We start from the raw sequence: 23,388 nt of genomic DNA on the forward strand, positions 1-23,388 counted from the left end.
CCTTTGCCGCCACCTGTTTCTTACATACTAAGAATGAAAAAGCGGGTAGGACTCGGCTATGGAGGTGCTGTTCCCTCAAAAAGGTTGGGATAAGGTATGGTTTTGGAGCCTGGACACAAGACAGGGCAAAACTGGTTATCCTGACACGCTCTCACACTACAAAAGACTAGCTTGCTTCAGCTGGATGCCTTCCACCCACACCGCAGCACAGCCAGTCTTGCCAGTCTTTTTTGGGCGCTTCTCGCTCCCGCCACAAATTTCTTTCATTTTTCACAGGATCGGTTCGCCAACAGCTGTTCCTAGCTTTTCGGCTCTGAGCTGTACCGCATTTTAAAGTTTCAGAAGCAGCGTTTCTGAGTACGATTCGCACAATGCTGCCAGGCCGCTGGGCAAGGGGCTCAGAGGGCCGGGCAGGGGGGTGTGCAGGTCCAGAAGCGGCGGGGAGGGCACACGAGAACCCCGCAGCCCACAAAGTGTGTGCCGGCGTCCGAGGGGGCTTCGGCTCCCCCCAGCAGCGCTCGGGCCGCCCGGCTGCGGGCCACGCGCCGGATACTGGCTCGCGCTCGGGCCCAGAGATCCTTGGCGCTCATGCGCTCGGAAGTTCTTAAACCTCTTCAGCCTGGCTCTCCCCTCCACTCCAAACTAACCCGGGCCTGGCCGGCTAACGCACCGGGGGCAAACTCTCGGCGCCGGCAGCGCGTTGTAGCCATCCTTCAAAGCGGCGGGACGAAGGGACGCGCGCTCTCCTGCTTTACGGCAAGGGTGCGCGGGTTTGCGACAGCGTGACGCCGGCAGAGTTTTGGCGGGAAAAGCGCTGCATTTGGATTCCTGTGGTGGCGGGCAAAGGACGGCCTGGTGAGGAGGGGCGGCCGGTAGGGTGAGAAAGGAGCCTGTAGAAGGTGTTCGGGGTCTACATTAGTTGGGAGGGGCATGGCGAGAGAAAGTTATCGGTGACGAGCGAAGGAAATCGGAGAGACTCCCGCTGAGGGGGGGCGGTTTCGGAGGGTGGAGGAGTGTGGGACCGGGTGACCCCGTTGTGGGGGGATTGGAGAGACTACCCCTTTGCCGGCTGAGGACCCCAGAGGTTTGGGCGCCGGCCGTCTAGAGTGCCTGCCAACCCTTCCTTCCGCTTCTTGGGGCGGTTTGGCCCCGCCCCAGGCTCCTCCCGGCCTTTGGGACGGCGTGGGGTGGGTATTGGAGCTGAGCAAGGGGGAGGAGGGGCTGCAGGCGTCCTAGTTAAACTGTTCTTCTCCGCTAACTTGCAGCCCCTCGCCCGTCTCACCCCCTGCCCGTCCCCAGTCGTTCCCCTCCAAGCATTTATGCCCCCAGCTGTTCAGCAGAGCTGCTGCCTTTTCTCAGAGGCCCGAGGAAGGCAGTTTCTGCTTCGTTCTGCGTGGGAATGGGGATGGTGATTTACACCACAGAATGCCAGAATTTAGAATACTTGCTTGTGGTTCAAAGCCTTGGATAAAATACGGGTGAGGTGTAAGGGGAAACCAAACTGTTACTTATATTGAGGGATCATGGCAGATGGTGGAAGCTTATCCTCACCCCCATCTTTTCTGGGTTCCTGCCTTTTATAGCCGTGGTCCATCGTGGAGTCATGGCAGTGCCCTTTGTGGAAGACTGGGACTTGGTGCAAACCCTGGGAGAAGGTGCCTATGGAGAGTGAGTTCGAGTCCCTTTACCCTGCCTTCACACTTGCTTTAGTTTTCTGTCTGTTGTCTTGAGTACGTATTTGTTGTTTTGGAATTGTTTATTCTAGTACAGTGGCACCTCAGAGAACAGATCTTTGCGTTTGAAGTCTTAAGATTTTTGGGAACTAGAGCCGCACTTTTGTAAGGATTAATCCCCTCCCCCCCCCTTTTTAAAAAAAAAACATTTTCTCTGTAAAGAGCTGGAAGAAACCTGTGAAGTCAATTTCTCCTCCCACATATTCCTTGCTGGGGTTTGAGCATAGTGGTTAAATGAGCAAATGAACAGACTCTGAGTCAGACTGCCTGGTTTCAGATCTTCACTTATCACACTGGTTTGTGTTCTTAGGCAAACTTCTTCATGTGTGCCTCTGTTTCCTCAGCTCTAAGGTGACAATAATAGTACCTACCCCTTAGAACAGTTACCACAGACATATGTAGTATGAGGTTAATAAATCTTAGGTAGTGTTACTAAAATTAAATGAGTAGAGCATGTGTATATGTGATGTGGCATGGAATTACTGTTACTCCATTTTAGCTTATTTTGTCAAGTATTTATTAAATAACCTTTGGATGTACAACATAATGACTTCTTTAGAGCATTATTCATCATATTCACATTTCAGAAAGGAGTAGTATCTGCTGAGAACATGGCAGAAACTATTTCCTTGGTTTCTGCTGGGTAGAGAAAGTAATGAAGGTAAAATTGTTGATTGAGTCATAGTTAATCTTTTGAAGTTTTCAAAGAAATAGAATTCAGTTGTCTTCTTTTTCCTTTTTAGGGTTCAACTTGCTGTGAATAGAAGAACTGAAGAAGCAGTTGCAGTCAAGATTGTAGACATGAAGCGTGCCATAGACTGTCCAGAAAATATTAAGAAAGAGATCTGTATCAATAAAATGTTAAATCATGAGAATGTAGTGAAATTCTATGGTCACAGGAGAGAAGGCAATATCCAGTATCTATTTCTGGAGTACTGTAGTGGAGGAGAACTTTTTGACAGAATTGGTATGGAAATAAGCTTTAAGATAACTGTTCTACTAAATAAGTTTCTAAATTTATTTTTTAATCTTGGGTCTGCTATTTGGTCATTGTCCGTTCAGAACTGCTTATACAACAGTGAAATTAGAGTAAGTTTTCTTGTTTTTACAAGTTATGTTAACACATTAAAGCATATATGGAATCATCAAGGAAAACCTTTTCCCCAAGTTGTGTATGTGATTTTGGTTAGGATTGCTGTTTTGTAGAGTTTAAGGATGATAAACTAATCTTACAGTGAAGTATCATTAGTGCAATGCATGCTCACTATACAGTGATTTTTCTTTATAGACATTCCAGTTACATGAAATCATTACATACATTTACAGAGCCAAAATAATAGCATGTTATATTTTTTCTTTCTTTATTTAGGTGAAATTAACTTGAGAATTTTCTAGAATTGCTTTGCCTGTATTTAGTAAATTCTGTACTTGCTACTTTAGTGTTCTATGTAGATTCAAAGGCTTGGTATTGCAGGACACTGAGAAGTACATAAGAATAATATTATGTGGATCTAAATTTATTATTTAAAGCTGTTGTGTTCATATTTAAAAAATGATTTTAGAATCTCCAGTATGTATCTCAGGAGAGGAGAGTTCAGTGTAAAAGAAACCAAGAGGTAAAGAGGGAGATCAAAATTTAAATATTTAGTGAAATTCGTTTATATTTGCCCAGGCATACACTTTGGCAATTACATTTCAGGGGTGGGGAAAATATTGTCAGCATTTGTTAGAAATTAGGGGAGAATTTGAAAGACACCAATTGAATGATGGTTAGTGTATGATAAGCATAAGTTTTCAAGGTATGGCTTCCATTCTTGATTTGGGTAGTAGTTTGTTGTTTCTCTCTGTAACTTTCCTGTGATGTTAATTTATTTTTGCCACATAACAGATGGGGAAATGTGAGTTATTAAATATTGTACGAGTTAGTGGACACCAGAGTCTTAATTGTTACCATAAGATTCTGTTTGCCAGAGTACCATCACAAAAGTCTAACCTTTGAATTAGGAGACTGTGTGGTTGATACCTTATTATGTTTACCTGGCAAACTAACTTTCATTATTAATTCTTACAGAACCAGACATAGGCATGCCTGAACAAGATGCTCAGAGGTTTTTCCATCAACTCATGGCAGGGGTGGTAGGTACAGTTGTCTCTTTTCCTTTTGCTTAAAATTATTATGAATGAAGTAAGTTACCAAATTTTGGTATGTTTCCTTCTGTTTCTTTTTTAGGTTTATCTGCATGGTATTGGGATAACTCATAGGGATATTAAGCCAGAAAATCTCCTATTGGATGAAAGGGGTAAGTTGAGCTTTTTGTCACTACTGCCTAAATTATTTTATTTTAATTTTTTTAAAGATTTTATTTCTTAGCTAGAGAGAGAGAAAACAAGCAGGGGGAGCAGCAGGCAGAGGGAGAAGCAGGCTCCCCACTGAGCAAGGAGCCCGATGCAGGACTCCATCCCAGGACCCTGGGATCATGACCTGAGCCAAAGGCAGCTGCTTAATTGACTGAGCCACCCAGACGTCCCTGCCTAAATTATTTTAATCCATACAAGGCAGGTTCAAAGCTTTTGCATTATTGAAATTTTAGGGCAGAAAATCTGAAAAGTCTAGGAAGTTTGAGAGACTCCATATATTTAGACTTCACAAGTCCTTCCTGATATAGTTGTGGATGAGATAGAGAAATCTAACCTAGATGCTCACTAAATGAATAGCTGTATGAATAGTCTTAAACGACTTTTCAATGAATTAAAGTTTCTGTTGGAATACCCTGGACTTTAGCCTTATCTTGTTTTATTTAATTAGGTAGGTAGGTAGTTTGTTTCAAGTTTTTTTTTAAGATTTATTTATTTGAGAGAGAGAGAATGAGAGACAGATAGCAACAGAGGGAAGAGGGTCAGAGGGAGAAGCAGACCCCCCGCTGAGCAGGGAGCCCGATGTGGGACTCGGTCCCGGGACTTGAGGATCATGACCTGAGCTGAAGGCAGTCGCTTAACCAACTGAGCCACCCAGGCGCCCGTAATATTAGTTTCAGGAGTAGAATTTAGTGATTCATCATTTACATATGACACCCAGTGCTCATCACAAGTGCCCTCCTTAATACCCATCCCATTTAACCCATACCCCCGCCCACCTCCCCTCCAGCAACCCTGTTTATTCTCTATAGTTAAGAGTCTCTTTTATGGTTTGCCTCTCTCCCCGCCTCCATGTTCATCTGTTTCGTTTCTTAAATTCCACATATGAGTGAAATCATATGGCATTTGTCTGACTGACTTACTTCTCTTCGCATAATACTCTCTAGCTCTATCCACCTCATTGCAAATGGCAAGATTTCATTCTTTTTTATGGCTGAATAATATTCCATTATATTCCGCAACTTATTTATCCATCAGCCGGTGGACACCTGGGCTCTTTCCATAATCTGGCTATTGTTAATAATGCTGCTATCAACAACAGGGTGTATGTGTCCTTTCAAATCGGTGTTTTTGTATTCTTTGGGTAAATACCTAGTAGTGCAGTTGCTGGGTCGTAGGGTAGTTCTGTTTTTCTGTTTTAAGATTTTATTTATTTGAGAGAGAGCGAGTGAGTGACAGTGTGTGTGGGGGGGTTGGGAGAGGGGCAAGCCGACTCCATGCTGAGCGCAGAGTCCGACTTGGGGCTTGATCTCAGGACCCTGAGATCATGACCTGAGTGGAAATCAAGAGTGGGAGGCTTAACCATCTGCACCACCCAGGAACCCCAGGGCAGTTCTATTTTTAACTTTTTGAGGAATCTTCGTATTGTTTTCCAGAGTGGCTGCAACCAGTTTGCATTCCCACCAACAGTGCAAGGGGATTCCCCTTTCTCTGCATCCTCACCAGTATCTGTTGTTTCCTGTGTTGTTGACTGGTGTGAGGTGATACCTCATTGTAGTTTTGATTTGCATTTCCCTGATGATGACTGATGTTGAGCACTTTTTGAGTGTCTGTTAGCCATCTGTATGTCTTTGGAAAAATGTCTATCCATATCTTCTGCCCATTTCCTAACTGGATTATTTGTTTATTGGGTGATGAGTTTGGTAAGTTCTTTATAGATCTTGGATACTAACCCTTTATCAGATATGTCATTTGCAAATATCTTCTCCCATTCCAAAGGTTGCTGTTTAGTTTTGCTGATTGTTCCCATTGCTGTGAAGAAGCTTTTTATCTTGATGAAATCCTAATAGTTCATTTTTGCTTTTGTTTCCCTTGCCTCCAGAGACGTGTCTAGTAAGAAGTTGCTACTGTCGATGTCAAAGAGCTTGCTGCCTGTGTTCCTCTCTAGGATTTTGAGGGTTTCCTATATCATGTTTAGGTCTTTCATCTATTTTTTTTTTTAGATTTTATTTATTTTTTTGACACAGAGAGAGAGAGCAGGTGCGCACGAGCACAAGCAGGTAGAGCAGCAGGCAGAGGGAAAAGGAAAGGCAGGCTCCCCATTGAGCAGAGAGCCCGACGTGGGGCTCGATCCCAGGACCCTGGGATCATGACCTGAGCCGAAGGCAGATGCTTAACGACTGAGCCACCCAGGCGCCCCTGCTCTTTCATCTATTTTGAATTTGTTTTTGTGTATAGGGTAAGAAAGTAGTCTATGTGCATTCTTTTTTTTTTAATTTAAGAGAGGGAGAGAGTGTGAAGTGGGGAGGCAGACAGAGGGAGAGAGAAACTCAAGTGGACTCCATACTGAGTATGGAATCTCATGACCTGAGCTGAAACCAAGAGTTGGATGTTCAATGGACTGTGCCACCCAGGCATCCCTAGTTTCATTCTTTTTTTTTTTTTTTTAAGATTATTTATTTATTTATTTGACAGAGACACAGCGAGAGAGGGAACACAAGCAGGGGAAGTGGGAGAAGGAGAAGCAGACTTCCGCTGAGCAAGGAGCCCGATGCGGGGCTCGATCCCAGGACTCTGGGATCATGACTTGAGCTGAAGGCAGACGCTTAACGACTGAGCCACCCAGGCGCCCCCCCTAGTTTCATTCTTTTGCATGTTGCTGTCCAGTTTTCCCAACACCATTTGTTGAAGAGACCGTCTTTTTTCCATTGGTTATTCTTTCCTGCTTGTTGAAGATTAGTTGACCAGGTAGTTGTGGGTCCATTTCTAAATTTTCTATTCTGTTCCATTGATTTATGTATCTGTTTTTGTGCCAGTACATACTGTCTTAATGATTACAGCTTTGTCATACGGCTTAAAGTCGAGAATTGTGATGCCTCCAGCTTTTCTTTTCTTTTTCAAGATTGATTTGGCTATTTGGGGTCTTTTGTGGTTCCATACAAATTTTAGGATTGTTTATTCTAGCTCTGTGAAAAATGCTGGTGGTATTTTGATAGGGATTGCATTAAATGTGTAGATTGCTTTAGATAGTATAGACATTTTAACAATATTTGTTCTTCCAGTCCATGAGCGTGGAATGGTTTTCCATTTCTTCATGTCCTCTTCAATTTCTTTCTTAAGTGTTCTGTAGTTTTCAGAGTACAGATCTTTTACCTCTTCAGTTTTATTCCTAGATATCTTACGGTTTTTGGTACAATCGATTCCTTGATTTCTCTTTCTGCTGCTGCTTTATTGGTGTATAGAAATCAACAGATTTCTATCTTTCTTTTTTTTTTTTAAATCATAATACATTTATTTCACTTACATCAACCTGATACATGTGTTTTTAACAATTTGCTTGGATTGTTCATGAAGATTTTTTTTTTTTTATTAACATATAATGTATTATTTGTTTCAGAGGTACAGGTCTGATTCATCAGTCTTAACACAATTCATAGCGCTCACCATAGCACATACCCTCCCCAATGTCCATCACCCAGCCACCCCATCCGTCCGACCCCTTTCCCCTCCAGCAACCCCCAGTTTGTTTCCTGAGATTAAGAGTCTCTTGTGGTTTGTCTCCCTCTCTGGTTTCGTCTTGTTTCATTTTTTCCTCTCTTCCCCTATGATCCTCTGTCTTGTTTCTCAAATTCCTCATATCAGTGAGATCATATGATAATTGTCTTTCTCTGATTGACTTATTTCGCTTGGCATAATACCCTCTAATTCCATCCATGTCGTTGCAAATGGCAAGATTTCATTTTTTTTTTTTTTTAAAGATTTTATTTATTTGACAGAGAGAGTACAGATAGGTAGAGCGGCAGGCAGAGGGAGAGGGAGAAGTAGGCTCTCCATGGAGCAGGGAGCCCGACGCAGGGCTCGATCCCAGAACCCTGGGATCATGACCTGAGCTGAAGGCAGCCACTTAACCGACTGAACCACCCAAGGCGCCCCAAGATTTCTTTTTTTTTTTTAAATTTATTTATTTGAGAGAGAGAATGAGACAGAGAGAGCATGAGAGGGGGGAGGGTCAGAGAGAGAAGCAGACTCCCTGCTGAGCAGGGAGCCCGACATGGGACTCGATCCCGGGACTCCAGGATCATGACCTGAGCCGAAGGCAGTCGCTTAACCAATCGAGCCACCCAGCCGCCCAAGATTTCATTTTTGATGGCTATTCCGTTGTAGATATATGTACCACATCTTCTTTATGCATTCATCTGTTGATGGACATCTAGGCTCTTTCCACAGTTTGGTTATTGTGGACATTGCTGCTATAAACATTGGGGTGCACGTGCCCCTTTGGATCACTACATTTTTTAAAAAATTTTTTTATTGTTATGTTAATCCCCATACATTACATCATTAGTTTTAGATGTAGTGTTCCATGATTCATTGTTTGTGCATAACACCCAGTGCTCCATGCAGAACGTGCCCTCCTCAATACCCATCAGCAGGCTAACCCATCCTCCTACCCCCCTCCCCTCTAGAACCCTCAGTTTGTTTTTCAGAGTCCATCGTCTCTCATGGTTCGTCTCCCCCTCCGATTTCCCCCCTTCTTTCTTCCCCTCCTGCTACCTTCTTTTTTTTTTTTTCCTTAACATATATTGCATTATTTATTTCAGAGGTACAGTTCTGAGATTCAACAGTCTTGCACAATTCACAGTGCTTACCAGAGCACATGCCCTCCCCAGTGTCTATCACCCAGTCACCCCATCCCTCCCACCCCACCCTCCACTCTAGCAACCCTCAGTTTGTTTCCTGAGATTAAGAATTCCTCATATCAGTGAGGTCATATGATACATGTCTTTCTCTGTTTGAATTATTTCACTCAGCATAATACCCTCCAGTTCCATCCACATCGTTGCAAATGGCAAGATCTCATTCCTTTTGATGGCTGCATAATATTCCATTGTATATATATACCACATCTTCTTTATCCATTCATCTGTCGATGGACTTCTTAGCTCTTTCCACAGTTTGGCTATTATGGACATTGCTGCTATAAACATCGGGGTGCATGTACCTTTTCGGTGGATCACTACATTTGTATCTTTGGAGTAAATACCCAGTAGTGCAATTGCTGGGTCATAGGGTAGCTCTATTTTCAACGTTTTGAGGAACCTCCATACTGTTTTACAGAGTGGCTGCACCAGTTTGCATTCCCACCAACAATGTAGGAGGGTTCCCCTTTCTCCGCATCCTCGCCAACATCTGTCGTTTCCTGACTTGTTAATTTTAGCCATTCCGACTGGTGTGAGGTGGTATCTCATTGAGATTTTGATTTGTATTTCCCTGATGCCGAGTGATATTGAGCACTTTTTCATGTCTGTTGGCCATTTGGATGTCTTCTTTGCAGAAATGTCTGTTCATGTCTTCTGCCCATTTCTTTCTTTTTTTTAAATTTTATTTTATTATGTTATGTTAGTCACCATACAATACATCATTGGTTTTTGATGTAGTGATCCACGATCCATTGTTTTCGTATAACACCCAGGGCTCCATGCAGTACATGCCCTCCATAATACCCATCACCGGGCTAACCAATCCGCCTTCCCCCCTCCCCTTTAAAACCCTGTTGTTTCTCAGAGTCCCTAGTCTCTCATGGTTCATCTCTCCCTCCATTTCCCTCCCCCCCATTTTTCCCTTCCTTCTCCTAATGTTCTCCATGCTATTCCTTATGTTCCACAAATAAGTGAAACCATATGATAATTGACTTTCTCTGCTTGACTTATTTCACTTAGCATAATCTCCTCCAGTCCCATCCATGTTGATGTAAAAGTTGAGTATTCATCCTTTCTGATGGCTGAGTGCTATTCCATTGTATATATGGACCACATCTTTATGCATTCATCTGTTGAAGGGCATCTAGGCTCTTTCTACAGTTTGGCTATTGCGGACATTGCTGCTATGAACATTTGGGTGCATATGGCCCTTCTTTTCACTACATCTGTGTCTTTGGGGTAAATACCCAGTAGTGCAATTGCTGGGTCATAGGGTAGCTCTATTTTTAAATTTTTGAGGAACCTCCACACTGTTTTCCAAAGTGGCTGTACCAACTCGCATTCCCACCAATAGTGTAAAAGGGTTCCCCTTTCTACACAACCTCTCCAACATTTGTTGTTTCTTTCCCTGTCCATTTTTTCCGTTCTAACTGGTGTAAGGTGGTATCTCAGTGTGGTTTTGAATTGGATTTCCCTGATGGCTAATGATGATGAACATTTTTTCATGTGTCTGTTAGCCATTTGTATGTCTTCTTCAGAGAAGTGTCTTTTCATATTTTCTGCCCACTTTTTGACTTGATGATTTGTTTTTTGGGTGTTGAGTTTGAGAAGTTCTTTATAGATCTTGGATACCAGCCCTTTATCTGTAGTGTCATTTGCAAATACCTTCTCCCATTCTGTGGGTTGCCTCTTTGTTTTGTTGACAGTTTCCTTTGCTGTGCAGAGAAGCTTTTTATCTTGATGAAGTCCCAAAAGTTCATTTTTGCTTTTGTTTCACTAGCTTTTGGAGATGTATCTTGAAAGAAGTTGCTGTGGGCGATGTCAAAGAGGTTACTGCCTATGTTTTCCTCTAGGATTTTGATGGATTTCTGTCTCACATTGAGGTCTTTCATCCACTTTGAGTTTATCTTTGTGAATGGTGTTAGAGAATGGTCGAGTTTCATTCTTCTGCATGTGGCTGTCCAATTTTCCCAGCACCATTTATTGAAGAGGCTATTTTTTTTCCATTGCATGTTTTTTCCTGCTTTGTCAAAGATTATTTGACCATAAAGTTGAGGGTCCATATCTGGGTTCTCTGTTCTGTTCCATTGGTCTATATGTCTGTTTTTCTGTCAGTACCAAGCTGTCTTGGTGATCACAGCTTTGTAATATAGCTTGAAATTGGGCAACGTGATGCCCCCAGCTTTGTTTTTCTTTTTCAACATTTCCTTGGCGATTCGGGGTGTTTTCTGATTCCATACAAATTTTAGGATTGTTTGTTCCAGCACTTTGAAAAATGTCATTGGAATTTTGATCGGGATGGCATTGAAGGTATAGATTGCTCTGGGTAGCATAGACATTTTAACAATGTTTATTCTTCTGATCCATGAGCATGGAATATTTTTCCATCTTTTTGTGTCTTCTTCAATTTCTTTCATGAGTGTTTTGTAGTTCCTAGAGTATAGATCCTTTACCTCTTTGGTTAGGTTTATTCCGAGGTATCGTATGGTTTTTGGTGCTATTGTAAATGGAATCGTTTCTCTAATTTCTCTTTCTACAGTTGCGTTGTTAGTGTATAAGAAAGCAACTGATTTCTGTGCATTGATTTTGTATCCTGCCACATTACTGAATTGCTGTATGAGTTCTAGTAATTTGGGGGTGGAGTCTTGGGTTTTCCACATAAAGTATCATGTCGTCTGCAAAAAGAGAGTTTGACTTCTTCTTTGCCAATTTGAATACCTTTTATTTCTTTTTGTTGTCTGATTGCTGTTGCTAGGACTTCTAGTACTATGTTGAACAATAGTGGCGAGAGTGGGCATCCTTGATGTGTTCCTGATCTTAAGGAAAAGGCTCTCAGCTTTTCCCCATTGAGGATGATATTCGCTGTGGGTTTTTCATAGATGGATTTTATGAACTTGAGGAATGTTCCCTCTGTCCCTATACTCTGGAGAGTTTTAATCAGGAAAGGATGTTGTATTTTGTCCAATGCTTTTTCTGCATCAATTGAGAGGATCATATGGTTCTTCTCCCTCCTCTTATTAATGTGTTCTATCACATTGATTGATTTGCAAATGTTGATCCACCCTTGCATCCCGGGGATAAATCCCACTTGGTCGTGGTGGATGATCCTTTTAATGTATTGTTGGATCTTATTAGCTAGGATTTTGTTGAGGATTTTGGAATCCATATTCATCAGGGATATCGGTCTGAAATTCTCCTTTTTGATGGGGTCTTTGCCTGGTTTGGGGATTAAGGTAATGCTGGCCTCATAGAATGAGTTTGGAAGTTTTCCTTCTGTTTCTATTTTTTGAAACAGCTTCAGTAGAATAGGTATTATTTCTTCTTTGAATGTTTGGTAGAATTCCCCAGGGAATCCATCAGGCCCTGGACTCTTGTTTTTTGGGAGGTTTTTGATCACTGCTTCAATCTCGTTACTGGTTATTGGCCTATTCAGGTTGTCATTTCTTCCTGTTTCAGTCTTGGCAGCTTATAGGTTTCCAGGAAGGCCTCCATTTCATCCAGATTGCTCAGTTTATTGGCATATAGTTGTTGATAATAATTTTTAATAATTGTTTCTATTTCCTTGGTGTTAGTTATGATCTCTCTCCCCTTTCATTCATAATTTTATTAATTTGGGTCCTTTCTCTTTTCTTTTGGATAAGTCTGGCCAGTGGTTTATTGATCTTATTAATTCTTTCAAAAAACCAGCTTCTAGTTTCGTTGATCTGATCTACTGTGTTTCTGGTTTCTAATACATTGATTTCTGCTCTAATTTTAATTATTTCTCTTCTAATGCATGGCTTAGGCATCGTTTGTTGCTTTTCCTCTAGTTCTTTAAGGTGTAGAGTTAGTTGGTGAATTTGGGATTTTTCTATTTTTTTGAGTGAGGCTTGGATGCCTATGTATTTCCCCCTTAGGACCGCTTTTGCAGTATCCCATAGGTTTTGGACCCATGTGTTTTCGTTTGCATTGATTTCCATGAATTGTTTAAGTTCTTCTTTGATTTCCTGGTTGACCCAAACATTCTTGAGCAGAGTGGTCTTTAGCTTCCAAGTGTTTGAATTTCTGCCAAATTTTTTCTTGTGATTGAGTGCCAGTTTTAGAGCATTGTGGTCTGAGAATATGCAGGGAATAATCTCAGTCTTTTGGTATCAGTTGAGACCTGATTTGTGACCCAGGATATGGTCTATTCTGGAGAAAGTTCCATGTGCGCTCGAGAAGAATGAGTATTCTGTTGTTTTAGGGTGGAATGTTCTGTAAATATCTATGAGGTCCATCTGGTCCAATGTATCATTCAGAGCTCTTGTTTCCTTGTTGATTTTCTGCTTAGATGATCTGTCCATGCTGAGAGTGGAGTATTGAGGTCTCTTACAATTAATGTATTGTTATCAATATGACTCTTTATTTTGGTTAACAGTTGGCTTATGTAGATGGCTGCTCCCATGTTGGGGGCATAGATATTTACAATTGTTAGATCTTCTTGTTGGTTAGACCCTTTAAGAATGATAGTGTCCTTCTGTGTCTCTTATTACAGACGTTAGTTTAAAATCTAATTTGTCTGATATAAGAATTGCTACCCCAGCTTTCTTTTGAGGTCTGCTGGCATGGAAGGTGGATCTCCATCCCTTCATTTTCAGTCTGGATGTATCTTTAGATTCAAAATGAGTCTCTTCTAGACAGCATATGGATGGCTCCTGTCTTTATCCAATCTGCAACCCTGTGTCGTTTTATGGGAGCGTTTAGGCCATTCACGTTGAGAGTGATTATTGAACGTTATGAATTAATTGTCATCATGTTGCCTATGAAGACGTTGTTTTTATAGATTGTCCCTGTAAATTTCTGTTGTATATCACTCTTGGGGTCTTTCTCCTTTTATAGAACCCCCCTTAATATTTCTTGCAGGGCCGGCTTAGTGGTCACATATTCTTTCAGTTTCTGCCAGTCGTGGAAGCTCTGCATCTCTCCGTCCATTCTAAATGAAAGCCTTGCCGGATAAAGTATTCTTGGCTGCATGTTCTTCTCATTTAGTACCCTGAATATGTCTCGCCAGGCCTTTCTGGCTTGTCAGGTCTCTGTGGGTAGGTCTGACGTTATTCTGATGTTCCTCCCTCTGTACGTAAGGAATCTCTTCCCTCTAACTGTCCTTAAGATGGTTTCCTTGGTTCTAAGATTTGCAAGTTTTACTATTACATGCCGGGGCGTTGGCCTGTTTTCCTTGATCTTAGGAGGGGTCCTCTCTGCCTCTAGGCCTCGAATGTTTGTTTCATTCCCCGGATTAGGGACGTTCTCAGCTACGATTTGCTCAAATACATCTTCTAGTCCTCTCTCTCTCTCTCTCTCTCCACTCCCTCCGGGATTCCAATTATTCTGACATTGGAACGCTTCATGGTGTCACTTATTTCTCATTCTATTTTCGTGGATTCTGAGTTGTTTTTCCCTGGCCTCCTCTTTTCCCTTTTTATCTATTATATTGTCTTGCAGGTCGCTTATTCGCTCTTCTGCCTCAGTTACCCTAACTGTTAGATTATCTAGATTGGATTGGATCTCATTGATAGCATTTTTAAGTTCTGCCAATTCACCTTTCATTTCTGCCCTTAGAGACTCTATGTTGCCATTAATTGATTTCTCTCTCCATTCTAGCCATTGTCTTCACAATTGCTAGCCTGGATTCCATCTCCGACATCTTGGTTATATCTGCATCCATTTGTAAATCTGTAGCATAAGTCATAATCTCTGAGTCTTTTCTATTTTGGGGGCTCCTCCTCCTAGTCATTCTGTTGATGGGTGTTTGAGGGAATGTACAGAGTCCAAATTATTGACCAGAACCCAAGCAAGATGCACCTGTTTTCTTGGGACCTTAGGGTTGCTGGCCTCTTGTTTTCCCAGCCTATCTTCTGTGGGAGGGGCCTGCCGCGCTGTTACTCAGGCAACCCTGTTTGGGCGGTGTTGCCCTGCCCCCCTGTGGCGGGGGATGGGCTCAGTGGGAACCAGTTTTGGGAGCTTTTGTTCTCTGGCGGCTTTCCCTGGTGTCTTTCCGCGTCTCTTCCGCGAGTCAGAGCAGAGGAGACCGTTTCCAACCCTCTGCCTCAGAGCAGAGAGATCGCAGTCTGTTCTTCAGTGAGCTCTCCAGGCCACACCGTCTCCGTTTCTGTCCATGCTGCTATAAACTGCAGTGTGCTGGGTTGTGCGCCCCTCTGTAGCGCTCCCAGTCCTCCCTCCAGGTCGGGGCACATCTCCACCCTTTATGCTTCTAAAACCGCCAGCAGCTCCCAGTTTGCACGCGTAGGAGCCCGCCGCTCTGGGTTCTCGACCCGTGGGCTGCCCTAAAGTCCTTTCCCCGCAGCTACCGGTCTGTGAGTCTGTGCCCCGTCCGCAGCGCGCAAGGCTGTCACTCACCGGCAGTGTAGGATTCCCCACGGCCAGGCACCCTCCCGCTGCCGTTTATCCTCCGCTATCTGCCCGCAGAATCACGGCTCCCCGCTTCGTACCTCAAAACCAGCTGCCTGTGATATTCTGTTTGTAGAGATCCAGATCTTCTTACATCTCAGGCTGGTTTCGTGGGTGCTCAGAGTGGTCTGGTAGATATCCAGCTCAATTCCGGGGACCAGTTGAAATAGGGTCCCCTACTCCTCCGCCATCTTTCCCCTTCCCCTCTGCCCATTTCTTGATTGGATCATTTGTTCTTTGGGTGTTGCGTTTGGTAAGTTCTTTATAGATTTTGGATACTAACGCTTTATCTGATAGGTCATTTGCAAATATCTTCTCCCATTCTGTCTACTGTCTTTTGGTTTTGTTGACTGTTTCTTTTGCTGTGCAAAAGCTTTTTATCTTGATGAAGTCCCAATACTTCATTTTCGCCCTTGCTTCCCTTGCCTTTGATGATGTTTCTAGGAAGAAGTTGCTGCGGCTGAGGTCGAAGAGGTTGCTGCCTGTGTTCTCTAGGATTTTGTTGGACTCCTATCTCACATTTAGGTCTTTCAACCATTTTGAGTCTATTTTTGTGTGTGTTGTAAGGAAATGGTCCAGTTTCATTCTTCTGCATGTGGCTCTCCAATGTTCCCAACACCATTTGTTGAAGAGACTGTCTTTTTCCATTGGACACTCTTTCCTGCTTTGTCGAAGATGAGTTGACTATAGAGTTGAGGGTCCATTTCTGGGCTCTCTATTCTGTTCCATTGATCTATGTGCCTGTTTTTGTGCCAGTACCATACTGTCTTGATGATGACAGCTTTGTAATAGAGCTTGAAGTCCAGAATTGTGATGCCGCCAGCTTTGCTTTTCTTTTTCAACATTCCTCTGGCTATTTGGGGTCTTTTCTGGTTCCATACAGATTTTAGGATGATTTGTTCCATTTCTTTGAAAAAAGTAGATGGTATTTTGATAGGGATTGCATTAAATGTGTAGATTGCTCTAGGTAGCATTGACATCTTCACAATATTTGTTCTTCCAATCCATGAGCATGGAACGTTTTTCCATTTCTTTGTGTCTTCCTCAATTTCTTTCATGAGTATTTTAGTTTTTGGAGTACAGTTTCTTTGCCTCTTGGGTTAGATTTATTCCTAGGTATCTTATGGTTTTGGGTGCAGTTGTAAATGGGATCAACTCCCTAATTTCTCTTTCTTCTGTCTTGTTGTTGGTGTATAGGAATGCCACTGATTTCTGTGCATTGATTTTATATCCTGCCACTTGACTGAATTCCTGTATGAGTTTTAGCAGTTTTGGGGTGGAGTCTTTTGGGTTTTCCACATAAAGTATCATATCATCTGCAAAGAGTGAGAGTTTGACTTCTTCTTTGCCGATTTGGATGCCTTTTATTTCTTTTTGTTGTCTGATTGCTGTGGCTAGGACGTCTAGTACTATGTTGAATAGCAGCGGTGATAGTGGACATCCTTGCCGTTCCTGACCTTAGGGGGAAAGCTCTCAGTTTTTCCCCATTGAGAATGATATTCCCTGTGGGTTTTTCATAGATGGCTTTTATGATATTGAGGTTTGTACACTCTTTCCCTGCACTCTGAAGAGTTTTGATCAAGAAAGGATGCTGTACTTTGTCAAATGCTTTTTCTGCATCTATTGAGAGGATTATATGGTTCTTGTTTTTTCTTTATTAATGTATTGTATCACATTGATTGATTTGCGGATGTTGAACCAACCTTGCAGCCCAGGGATAAATCCCACTTGGTCGTGGTGAATAATTCTTTTAATATACTGTTGGTTCCTATTGGCTAGTATTTTGGTGAGAATTTTTGCATCCATGTTCATCAGGGATATAGGTCTGTAATTCTCCTTTTTGATGGGGTCTTTGTCTGGTTTTGGGATCAAGGTAATGCTGGCCTCATAAAATGAGTTTGGAAGTTTTTCTTCTGTTTCTATTTTTTGGAACAGTTTCAGAAGAATAGGTGTTAATTCTTCTTGAAAGGTTTGGTAGAATTCCCCTGTGAAGCCATCTGGCCCTGGGCTTTTGTTTTTTGGGAGATTTTTGATGACTGCTTCAATTTCCTTAGTGGTTATAGGTCTGTTCAGGTTTTCTATTTCATCCTGGTTCAGTTTTGGTAGTTGATACATCTCTAGGAATGCATCCATTTCTCCCAGGTTATCTAATTTGCTGGCATAGAGTTGCTCATAATATGTTCTTATAATTGTTTGTATTTCTTTGGTGTTGGTTGTGATCTTTCCTCTTTCAGTCATGATTTTGTTGATTTGGGTCATTTTTCTTTTCTTTTTGGTAAGTCTGGCCAGGGGCTTATCAATCTTGTTAATTCTTTCAAAGAACCAGCTCCTAGTTTCGTTGCTCTGTTCTCCTGTTCTTTTGGTTTCTATTTCATTGATTTCTGCTCTGATCTTTATTATTTCTCTTCTCCTGCTGGGTTTAGGCTTTATTTGCTGTTCTTTCTCCAGCTCCTTTAGGTGTAGGGTTAGGTTGTGTATTGGAGACCTTTCTTGTTTCTTGTAAAAGGCTTGTATTGCTATATACTTTCCTAATAGGACCTCCTTTGCTGTATCTCAAAGATTTTGAACAGTTGTGTTTTCATTTTCATTTGTTTCCATGAATTTTTTTTAATTCTTCTTTAATTTCCTGGTTGACCCATTCATTCTTTAGTAGGATGCTGTTTAGCCTCCATGTATTTGAGTTCTTTCCTACTTTCCTCTTATGATTGAGTTCTAGTTTCAAAGCATTGTGGTCTGAAAATATGTAGGGAATGATTCTAGTCTTTTGGTACCGGTTGAGATCTGATTTGTGACCTATCATGTGATCTGTTCTGGAGAATGTTCCATGGGCACTAGAGAAGAATGTGTATTCTGTTGCTTTGCAATAGAATGTTCTGAATATGTCTGTGAAGTCCATATGGTCCTGTGTGTCATTTAAAGTCTTTATTTCTTTGTTGATCTTTTGCTTAGATGACCTGTCCATTTCAGTGACGGGAGTGTTAAAGTCCCCCACTATTAGTGTATTGTTGTCAATGTGTTTCTTTGCTTTTGTTATTAATTGCCTTATATAATTGGCTGCTCCCAAATTGGCATAGATATTTACAATTGTTAGATCTTGTTGGATAGACCTTTTAAGTAGGATATAGTGTCCTTCCTCATCTCTTATTATAGTCTTTGGTTTAAAATCTAATTTGTCTGATATAAGGATTGCCACCGCAGCTTTCTTTTGATGTCCATTAGCATGGTAAATGGTTTTCCACCCCCTCACTTTCAATCTGGAGGTGTCTTTGCGTCTAAAATGAGTCTCTTGTGGACAGCATATTAATGGGTCTTGTTTTTTTATCCAATCTGATAGCCTGTGTCTTTTGATTGTGGCATTTAGCCTATTTACATTCAGGGTAACTATTGAAAGATAGGAATTTAGTGCCATTGTATTGCCTGTAAGGTGATTGTTACTGTATATTGTCTGTGTTCCTTTCTGGTGTATGTTACTTTTAGGCTCTCTCTTTGCTTAGAGGACCCCTTTCAAGATTTCTTGTAGGGCTGGTTTCGTGTTTGCAAATTCTTTTAGTTTTTGTTTGTCCTGGAAGCTTTTTATCTCTCCTATTTTCAGTGACAGCCTAGCTGGATATAGTGTTCTTGGCTGCATATTTTTCTTACTTAGTCATGTGAATATATCATGCCAGTCCTTTCTGGCCTGCCAGGTCTCTGTGGATAGGTCTGCTGCCAATCTAATGTTTCTACCATTGTAGGTTACAGACCTCTTCTCCCGAGCTGCTTTCAGGATTTTCTTTGTCTCTTAGACTTGTAAGTTTTACTATTAGATGTCGGGATGTTGACCTATTTTTATTGATTTTGAGAGGGGTTCTCTGTGCCTCCTGGATTTTGATGCGTGTTTCTTTCCCCAAATTAGGGAAGTTCTCTGCTATAATTTGCTCCAATATACCTTCTGCCCCTCTCTTTCTTCTTATTCTGGGATCCCAATTATTCTAATATTGTTTCGTCTTATGGTATCACTTATCTCTCGAATTCTGCCCTCGTGATCCAGTAGTTGTTTATCTCTCTTTTTCTCAGCTTCTTTATTTGCCATCATTTGGTCTTTTATATCACTAAATCTCTCTTCTGCCTCATTTATCCTAGCAGTTAGAGCCTCCCTTTTTGATTGCACCTCATTAATAGCCTTTTTGATTTCTACTTAGATTTTTAGTTCTTTTATTTCTCCAGAAAGGGTTTCTCTAGTATCTTTCATGCTTTTTCAAGCCCAGCTAGTATCTTTATAATCGTCATTCTGAACTCTAATTCTGACATCTTACTAATGTCTGTATTGATTAGGTCCCTGGCAGTTGGTGCTGCCTCGTGTTCTTTTTTCTGAAGTTAGTTTTTCCGTCTTGTCATTTTGTCCAGAAGAGAATAGATGAATGAGAGAACAAAATGCTAACAGGGTAACAACGACCCCAGAAATATATACACTAAACAAATCAGAAGAGACCCGAAACCAGGGGAAAAAGAAAAAAAGAAGAATATGATCAGGCTGGTGAATAGAACAGAGCCACACACTCAATTCTGGGTGTATTTTGGTCTGTTAGAAGAAACTGCCTCCCAAAAATTTAAAGACAGAAAAGCTTACATATATACAAAAATAAGGGTAGGCATGATGAAGTGGTGATATATGAGTATAAGGATGAAAATTTAAAAAGATTTTAACAAAGGAATTGATAAGTTGGTTGAAAACAGAAAAAAATATTTTAAAAAAAGGAGAGTATGTGATCAGGTGGGAGATTAGAACAAAGCCATATACTAGATTTAGGGTATATTTTGGTCTGTTAGAAGAAACTGTATCCCAAAACTTTAAAGAAAGCGAAACATATATATACAAAAAATAAGGTTAAATACAATGAAGGGATAAGATATGACTGTAAAAATGCAAATTAAAAAAGATTTTAAAAAATGAATTGATAAGATGTTGATTGAATAAGGAAGGATGAAAAATTTTTAAAAAGGAAATAGAAAAAGAAGAAAATAAAGAAAATTTTAAAAATTAACTTTGTAAGACTAAAGAGTCATGGGAAAAAGCCATGAATTCTATGTCCTGTATTCCCCTAGTGCTGGAGTTTTGCAGTTCTCATTGATAGGTAAACTTGGTCTTGGCTGGATGTTCTTGCTGATCTTCTGGGGGAGGAGCCTGTTGCAGTGATTCTGAAATGTCTTTGCTGGGGGCAGAATTGCACTGCCCTTGCCAGGGGCCTGGCTAAGTAATCAGCTTGGGTTTGCCCTTGGGAGCTTTTGTTCCCTGCAAGCTTTCCGTATAGCTTTGGAGGCTGAGAGTGAAAATGGCGGCCTCCCAATCTCTGCCCTGGAGGAGCCGAGAACTCGGGGCCCCACTCCTCAGTGAGCCCCCACTGAAAAGCAGTCAGTCACTCCCGTCTCCCCGGTCTCTGGCCGCACTCCGTGCTCACCCAGCCTGTGACCAAGCATTTCTATCTCTGGCACCCGACCCCGTGTGGAGTCTCCAAACCCAGCAGATTCCTGCGGTGCGCTCCCACGCTGCTCCTCCCGGTGGAGGAAGGGGAGTCTCCCCGATCTGCCGCTTGTTGGGTCCCTGCTGGAATAGCAGTGGCCCGACTGTGCCGTGAATCACGGTTTATGGCAACCCTGAGCTGAGAGCCCGCTCCTCGTCTCCGTCTCTGCAGCGGGCTTCCCTGCTCCGATACCTGGGAGCTCTGCCGCACTCAGGCACCCCGGTCTTCCTGTGACCCCGAGGGTCCTGAGACCACACTGTCCCAGCAAGGGTTCCACCCCCAGCTTAGCCACTGGAGTGACATCTCTCAGTTGAGCAGACTTCTAAAGTTCCAATTTTGTGCTCCGCTGCTCTATCACTTGCCAGAAGCGGCTGACGGAGGCCCCCTCCCCCACCATCTATCCTCCTGAATATCGCCTCGGATTCACTTCTCCACACATTCTACCTTCCAGAAAGTGGTTGCTTTTCTGTTCACAGAATTGCTGCTATTCTTTTCTTCGATCTCCTTTTGAGTTTGTAGGTGTTCAGAATGGTTTTATCCCTATCCAGCCAAATTCCTGGGAGCAGACAAAATTTAGGTCTCCTACTCCTCTACCATCTTGCTCCTCCCCCGCAACAGATTTCTGTACATTGATTTTGGATCCTGCAACTTTGCTGAATTCATGTATCAGTTCTAGCAATGTTTTGGTGGAGTCTTTTGGGTTTTCTACATAGCGTATCATGTCGTGCAAATAGTGAAAGTTTGACTATTTCTTGATAGTTTGGTTGCCTTTATTTCTTTTTGTTGTGTGATTGCTGAGGCTATGATTTCCAGTACTATGTGAAATAACAGTGCGAGTGGCCATCCCTATCTTGTTCCTGACTGTAGAGGAGAAGCTCTCAGTTTTTCCCCCCTGAGGATAATATTAGCCGTGGGTCTTTTGAATATGGCTTTTTATGATGTTGCAGTATGTTCCCTCTATCTCTACTTGGTTGAGGATTTTTATCAAGAATGGATGCTATATTTTGTCAAATGCTTTTTCTGCATCTCTTGAGAGGATCATATGGTTCTTACCCTTTTTTTTCATTAGTGTGGTGTATCATGTTGATTGATTTGTGAATACTGAACCACCCTTGCAACCCAGGAATAAATCACTTGATTGCGGTGAATCATTCTTCTAATGTACTCTTGGATTCGATTTGCTGGTATCTTGTTGAGAATTTTTGCATCCATGTTCATCAGGGATATTGACCTGTAGTTCTCTTTTTTAGTGGTTCTTTGGTTTTGGAATGAAAGTAAGGTGGCCTCGTAGAATGAGTTAGGAAGTTTTCCTTCCATTTCTATTTGTTGGAACAATTTGAGAATAGGTATTAACTCTCCTTTAAATGTTTGGTAGAATTCCTTTGGGAAGCCATCTGGCCCTGAACCTTTTTTTGGGGGGAGATTTTTGATTATTGATTCAGTTTCTTTGCTTGTTATTTGTCTGTTCACGTTTTCATGTTTCTAGGAATTTATCCATTTCTTCCAGATTTCCCAATTTGTTGGCATATAATTTTTCATACTATTCTCTTATAATTGTTTATATTTCTGTGGTGTTGGTTGTGATCTCTCTTCTTTCATTCTCATTATTTATTTGGGTCCTTTCTCTTTTCTTTTTGGTAAGTGTGGCTAGGGGTTTTTATTAATTTTATTCTTTTGAAGAACTAGCTCCTGTTTTCACTGATCTGTTCTGCTGGATTTTTTGATTGTTTATTTCTGTATCATTTATTTCTTCTCTAATCTTTTTTATTTCCCTTCTTTTGCTGGCTTTAGGCTTCATTTGTTCTTTTTCTAGCTCCTTTGGGTGTAAGGTTAGGTTGCTTATTTGAGATTTTTCTTGCTTCTTGATGCAGGCTTGTGTTGCTATATATTTCCCTCTTATGACTGCTTTTGCTGTATCCCAGAGGCTTTTTCGTGTTTTCATTATCATTTGTTTCCATGTGGTTTTTTATTCTTTAATCTCCTGGTTGGGCTATTCATTCTTCAGTAGCATATTTTTTTAATATGCCAAAATGAGTAGTAAAAATACCTCATTTATTGTAATTGTATAGCAGTCAGTTTTCTTTAGACTAATGCACTGTACAATAGAACTTTCTGCAATGATCGAAATGTTCTATACCTCTGTACATCAAAAGAGTAACTGCTAACCTCATGTGGCCATTGAGCATTCAAAATATGCCTATTGTGACTGAGCTGAATTTTTTTTTTTATTATTAGTATATAATGTATTATTTGTTTCAGGGGTACAAGTCTGTGATTCATCAGTCTTACAGAATACACAGTGCTCACCACAACACTTACCCTCCCCAGTGTCCATCACCCAGCCACTCCATCCCTCCCAGCCCTCTCCACTCCAGCAACCCTCAGTTTGCTTCCTGAGATTAAGAGTCTCTCATGGTTTGTCTCCCTCTCTGGTTTCTTCTTGTTTCATTTTTTCCTCTTTTCCCCTATGATCCTCTGCCTTGTTCTCAAATCATTCTTTAGCAGGATGTTTTTTAATCTCCATGTATTTGTGGTCTTTCCAAATTTTTTCTGTGGTTGACTTCAAGTTTCATAGCATTGTGGTAAAAAAATATACATGGTATGATCTTAGTCTTTTTGTACTTGTTGGGCCTATTTGCGATCCAGTATGTATTATATTCTGGAGAATGTCCCATA

At 41.6% G+C, this 23,388-nt stretch overlaps 1 protein-coding gene across 3 annotated transcripts in view; it reads left to right on the plus strand.

Annotated features, from left to right (window-relative positions):
• The first annotated feature begins 571 nt into the window (after positions 1 to 571).
• The window catches only part of CHEK1 (checkpoint kinase 1), a 42,291-nt gene continuing 19,474 nt past the window's right edge, over positions 572 to 23,388 (plus strand). Inside the window, exons 1-5 of one of the 3 annotated variants that reach the window (XM_035009238.1) lie at positions 572 to 855; positions 1,584 to 1,668; positions 2,477 to 2,700; positions 3,805 to 3,869; positions 3,964 to 4,033. In XM_035009238.1, the coding sequence (XP_034865129.1) occupies positions 1,604 to 1,668; positions 2,477 to 2,700; positions 3,805 to 3,869; positions 3,964 to 4,033 (424 nt within the window). In that variant the 5' untranslated portion in view covers positions 572 to 855; positions 1,584 to 1,603. The other 2 variants (XM_035009239.1, XM_035009237.1) reach the window with 2 other exon arrangements.

Source organism: Mirounga leonina, unplaced genomic scaffold (assembly GCF_011800145.1).
Source record: "Mirounga leonina isolate KUSES-001 unplaced genomic scaffold, KU_Mleo_1.0 Mir_153, whole genome shotgun sequence".
NCBI classification, from domain to species: domain Eukaryota; kingdom Metazoa; phylum Chordata; class Mammalia; order Carnivora; family Phocidae; genus Mirounga; species Mirounga leonina.